Below are 6,147 nucleotides of genomic sequence, written 5' to 3'. Positions count from 1 at the left end.
GTTCAACTTTCCATGACGTTTTCAATTTTTTGAGATCAAGGTCTGACAAAAATGTCCCCTCCAATATTGAGTTCAGTCAATCGTAACGCGTCATTACTTCCAGAATTGTGTCACCCGGAACTCCGGTTTACATAAAGATTAAACAACTGAGTGAATATTTACTTTTGTCTTGAATTCTGATATCCGTGTTTCTCTTTGTTTGACTGATAGTTTTCACGATCATCTTATTTTTAGATCGCTGTTTCCCAAATTAGCTCAGAGGTAAATTCATGCTCTTGTGAGGTTATCGATAACTTCACAAATTGATCGACCATTTGACAATGCTGGGCGAGAGTATAGTTACTCGAGGGACTGGTTATGAAACCGTAAAACCTTAAAAGAATTTTGAATTGACTGGGACAGTGCACTATCTTTTTGTTTTCACCTCGCGCCGGTTCGCAAATTAGCTTAGCATAATTTAATCGAAAGACTTGATTGGTTATCTTCTCAAAAAAGGCGTGTTTTGTGCACCGTCAAGGTAAAAAATATAGACAAAAACATGAAACAAAAAGACTTGTCGAGTTTCATAACCATCTCCATGCAGTAACTATGGTGAGGTCTGGTGAGAGGAGCCATTTTAAACATAGGTGACTTGGGAAAACAAATGTCATTTAAGATCTATGACAGTGACGTCGACGAAAAGGTCACCTCAAAATATAATCAGTTTGCACTATCTTTCGCAATTATTCCATCTCGTTCACGTCAAACAACGTGGGCGAAGGATCCAAACAATAATTTGGGTACGATCAGTTTCACAGTAAGAAGAGAGAATTAATTTGAGAATGATAATGCATTTGATTGCCCACGTTGTTTTAAGTGTTACGATGACCAAAAAATCAACTTTTATTTTTCTTTGGATTTCAAAATTATGTTAACTAAACAGTAAGTTATCCAAATTTTAAGCCTTGATCTACAAAAGATACCTGTTTATTATAACTGGAATTTTGCTATTTAATGGTCACCCATAACTAATTTTAAAATCTTGAAAGAGCTGGGGCCCGTTTCTCGAAAGTCCGGAAACTTTACGGGCCATTTTCGGGTGTCAAAATTCCGTTTGTATCTCAAGAACGGAGAGAATTGAAGTGGCTATCTTTAAAAGAAGGAACGGGAGAATGGGAATGGGAAACGGGGAATCTTTAGAATGGGGAATCTTTAAAAGCGGGAAGCTCTGGGAATTATTGATTAATCAACTAAAATGAATTTATTCATTGTAATTATATCGCACGCAAAGCGCATATCTGTTTAGCGGCTATCTTTAAAATGGGGAATCTTTAAAACATTCCAGCATAAGTGCCACTGAATCGTGGCATACAGCTTTGAATCCAACTATGTTGTCGTGCTTGAGATCGTACAATAACCTATTGTAGCCTCTTTGGTGAACGCATCGATGAAGTCGAGTGAAGACCCGAGCAATTTCTTAACAACAACTGTTTCGCCTTTCCTGACCGAATCTCCGACCTTCCTCCTTGTATATTCGGTGATAAAAACGAAAGCCTTGGGGGGTCGATCAACACCCCCCCCCCCCACTCCTCAAACTGAACCGGGTACGTGTTTGCTGACGCGAAAAATGCTGCAAGGCTTATAATTAGAGCTTTTAAAGAATCCTCATTTTAAAGATTCCCGCTTTAAAGATTCCTCGTTTCCCGTTCCCCATTCATCGCTTGCCCGTTCGTCCTTTTAAAGATAGCCATTCATTTTCTGTGTTTACTTTAAAACCATTCTCACCAGGCCAGTTACCGGATACTTCGCCGGTATTGTACAACTTGAACAAGATAGAATATTCAAAATATTCTTGTGATAGAGCTAACTTATATTTTGAAGTGACGTTTTCCTTGACGTTGAGTTGCTTGACAGAGCTGAGTGGAAAGTTCCCGAGTCATGGATCTGTTATATAAGCCAGTAATCCCTTTTAATCACTACTTCAGCCAATTAGAATGAAGCCATGCAGCTGGCTCCAAGCGCTCACGCGTAGCTTTGACTGTCTCGTCAGGAGAAGAGTTGCGAAGAGTATGAAAGAATGATGAATGAGTCAATTTAATCATGTTTATTTTTGTCTTTCCTTGCAGGAAACGGATCAGTCAAGTTGTAATAATTAACGGATGCCCCTGTTATTTGGAGGTGACAGCTGGTGATTCTTACGACGTTCAAGATGTGATTGCTAAGGTTGATGGACTGCTTAAGCCCTGAATGTCTACCGGGTCCTGTTACATTCTGTTTTTACGCGACACAAAATTGTCTTACTAAAGAACCAATGGGCTTCCGTTTCGAAAAAAAGCAGAGAAAGCCGCCTTTTATTTGCTCTTCGTCGCCCGAAAATTACGGCGAAAATTGAAATTTTATGGCAATGGTCAGGAAAAGAAGGCAATAGGAGTTTCTTCCAGGACGTTTCATCCCCATCCTATTTTGCGATTCTTGACCGAAGAAACCGGGCGAAACGCTTGCGGTGGTTCGTGGACTGAGATTGCAGCTGATCATCGATACAAAACGCTCCACAGGGCGAGGAAAAGTTCGCACGGTTAATCGGAACGCTTCCATTAGAGCGCTCAGTGGAAGGTTCTTCAGATTTGGTAGGGTCGTGAAGGTTTCTTCAAGTGCGCACGCTCTCATCGGAAAACGTGTACTCTTGTCTATCGTCCCGATCAACCGCTATCAAAACTCAAGTGAGTTATCCATCGTGTCGTGTCCGCACTACCCTTTGAAGAACTGAGACCTGTTTTAGGATTTGGATGGGTTGCCCAATGGAGTAGAATTGAATGGATTGACTTGAACGTAGTTCGATTTGCTTGGCAACCTACAAACTTTTTCGCTGTAACATACATAAATTACAAGGGAACCCAAAGGGGTTGTCAAGCTATTTCTGTTTTTTTTTTATAACCTGGTTTCACGTGGTCCACCGAGCTTAGAATTTTCATTTATTAGCCCGGCGGCCTATTTCATTAAAACAGTGGTAAGGGGAAAGATGAGAAGTTGAGAACGAAAATGGGATATTGACAGAAAACTGTATTGGACGGCATTATTCTGTAAGTTTAAGCAAGAATATCTTAATTTGCTTTTCCATCTTCCTTGTACATACATACAAAATTTCATTTTTATTGTATGCCATCTAATGTGTCATTGAAAATATATTAAAACCTTAAAAAACTTTTCGGTGTAGATAAAAAATAAACGCGAATCCTGTGCTACAAAGTAATGGGTCTACAAAAAAAGTCCCAGTTGCCACTGTGTGGATGTTGTTTATACGTTTTATTGGAGAGACGGAAGAAATCTGACGGCAGGTCCTGCATTCTTTTTTTCTCGGAGGCGTGAGTTGCGCGAGCTCTCTTTCCCTTGTACGACGTGAACGAGAGTGGTGCAAAGTTCCATTTTGTGGTGACGTTTTCGTTGACAGGTGAAAACCGATAATACTGTACGGTTAAGCCCTGGCCAAACTATGGAACATAGTTGGATTGAAGGCTCCAATATTGTTCAACCATTTGGCCGCCCCTGTTGGAAGATGTTCGTCCAACATTTTTTGTTCGATCAAATGTTGGATAGAGTTTGCTTTTGATCAAACATTACAACCAACAATTCTGCTCAACGCAACAATGTTGCAGTGTTTTGCCGCTCTTTCAACAAAGTTGTGTCCTGAATCGAGCCACGTTCTCGCTGCTAGCCAATCACGAATCGCTATCTTCTATTCAAGCCTAAGCTTCTAGAGTCATTTGCAACCGATATGGCGGACAAGAACCAATGGGACGCCGTGGTTGTTGAAGAACAGCCAGAAACTTTGATCAGCAAGTAGGAAGCAAGGCCATGTCTGTGGGACGCTTTTAGGCTCCTTAATCATTATCGCTCAACGAGCGGGCTATAACCAGTCTCATATCGAACGCGCGCTCATGGAATAAAAGTTTGGAAGTACGAAGATAGGATCCCTGTTATCATCTCATATACCTTGGTTTGACCTTATATGGTAAATGATTGCGTTAAGCGTTGCTAAACTAAAAATGTTTTCACCTGAAAGCGAGATTTCTCTTTGAATAAAGCCAAAAAGGAAAACAAAATTTTTTTGCGGAAAGTTTGGATCCATTCCGACGTTAAGAAGTACGCAAGAAGGCAAGAAATGTTTTTGTGATGAGCCTGCGTCTATCTGACCACAAGGTATTACACAACATCGCATCAGTTCTCATCAAGTTTTTTCGATTTCGCTCGTATTTGCTCCCTCTTTTCGCTCGTATCTCGTACTTCCAAATTTTTGGAGTTTAAGGAATTTAATAAAACAATTATTCCATTCGCGCTTGTTGGATATGAGACTGGTTATAGCCAACTCGGCGCTACGCGCCTCGTTGGCTATTTACTATCTCATATCCAATGAGAGCTCATGGAATAATTGTTAATTATTAAAAACTGGATCGTTGGATAAGCCAATAAGCCATAAGGTTTTGATTGGCTAAGCCATCATGGGTTATGAGCCATTATACCATGATCTACAAACACGGTGATCTACAAACACTCGCGCTTGTTGGATATGAGATGATTATAGCCAAATCGGCGCTACGCGCCTCGTTGGCTATCTATCATCTCATATCCAACGCGCGCTCATGGAATAATTGTTAAATAACCGAGATTCAGTGAACTAATCAGAGCACGAGAATTGTATTATCCGAGGTTGAGAATTTAATAATGCGATTTAATCAGTCGATCTCAAATAACTGAAATAAACTTTTTGCTAACGTGGGAATGCTGCAGACAGCTTCATACATAAGCCGCTCTCAAATCAAGCAATCATGCCACGGAGAAGGCTTCATCTTGCAATTTTGAACTTTTGATGGGGTGGGGGCTGTTTTAATTAGTGATTATATCAATTTTGAACTTTTGATAGGGTGGGGGCTGTTTTAATCAGTGATTATCGGTGAATATTCACCTCGACTTCGTCTCGGTGAATATTCACCGATAATCACTGAGCCAGAGACGAATAATTGTTAAATGTAGCGCATGATCCATAGGTAAATGATCTCAGGCGCTTAAAATTAACAATCAGGTTATTTACAATGTTTAAAAAAATGTGACTAATTATGATTATATTTACAGTGGTGAGAAGTATATAAAATAATTGTATATTGAGCAAAGTAAGACAGTAAAAAAAAATTAATAATAAGCTTTTTGAAATGAAACCATATTTACAAAACAAATGCCCAATATGTTATCGTTACCAGTTTGTCTTTGTTGCTAGGGTCACATATTATTTACATTGATACTTTATTTTGATGAACTGGTTTTACTTATTTTTGACGCCATCGATAAATTTCTAGGTTTTTTAAGGTTTATGTGGAGGTTCAAAACGATGAAAAGTATTCATGATATGCAATTTGGGTTTTTTTTTATTTTCCAAAACTGAAGATATGCACTCAAGGTGCGGCAGAAGAAAGGTGGAGAGAATGGGCTATAAATGTGGAAATTATTTTATTAAACAAAGTTTCTGCCATACATTTCCTGTAATTCCAAAGCAGTCAGTGTAAAACGCAGACTGCAGACCGCAGACCAGGGGTAAAATGAAGACTGAGGTTATAACGTAACTGTTATAATAACCCAAACCCCTTAGAAATGCTAACCTTAGGCCTAATTAGGCTTAAAACAATATTTAGGCTTAACTGTTAGCATTTCTAAGGGATTTGGGCTTTTTCAACAGTTACGTTATAACCTCAGTCTGCATTTTATCCCTGGTCTACACTGACCGAATTCCAAAGGCACAAAATTACAGAGAATGTATGGAGACAAAAAAGCAATATCTAGGAATTACAAAGAAAAGCTACCAAGTCCAGTTCATCTCTGTTGTGAACTTGGACTTATTCGTTTGGTTTATGAAAGCGAAAGTCAAAGTAGAGTAATGTACAGTTCATTTTGCTTTGAATTTCCATATAAACCTTTGATTTCCCTCCCTGATTACCCATGATGCACTCAAGAGCGTGAACTGGTCTATTCCCGTCGTCCTAAAAATACGAGTCATGGTCGTGTGCATCTGTTATGTAACTCCCGTGAAAATATATCACGGGAACTGTGCACGTGAGCTTAGGAAAGACCTTGTTACGTAAGCTGTTTTACTGCACGTGCCAATCGAACGAATAACCAATC

The 6,147-nt window shown here is 39.4% G+C and overlaps 1 protein-coding gene across 1 annotated transcript in view; it reads left to right on the top strand.

The window, feature by feature from the left end:
- The window catches only part of LOC138014911 (hyaluronan-mediated motility receptor-like), a 33,611-nt gene extending 30,386 nt beyond the window's left edge, over nucleotides 1-3,225 (top strand). The window contains exon 33 of the mRNA XM_068861792.1: nucleotides 2,106-3,225. Coding sequence (XP_068717893.1) covers nucleotides 2,106-2,128 — 23 coding nt within the window. The 3' untranslated portion in view covers nucleotides 2,129-3,225. The remainder of the gene's footprint in view (nucleotides 1-2,105) is intronic.
- Nucleotides 3,226-6,147: the final 2,922 nt, after the last annotated feature.

This window comes from Montipora capricornis, chromosome 9, assembly GCF_036669925.1.
Source record: "Montipora capricornis isolate CH-2021 chromosome 9, ASM3666992v2, whole genome shotgun sequence".
NCBI classification, from domain to species: Eukaryota; Metazoa; Cnidaria; class Anthozoa; order Scleractinia; family Acroporidae; genus Montipora; species Montipora capricornis.
This window is presented reverse-complemented; position numbering and strand designations above follow the sequence as displayed.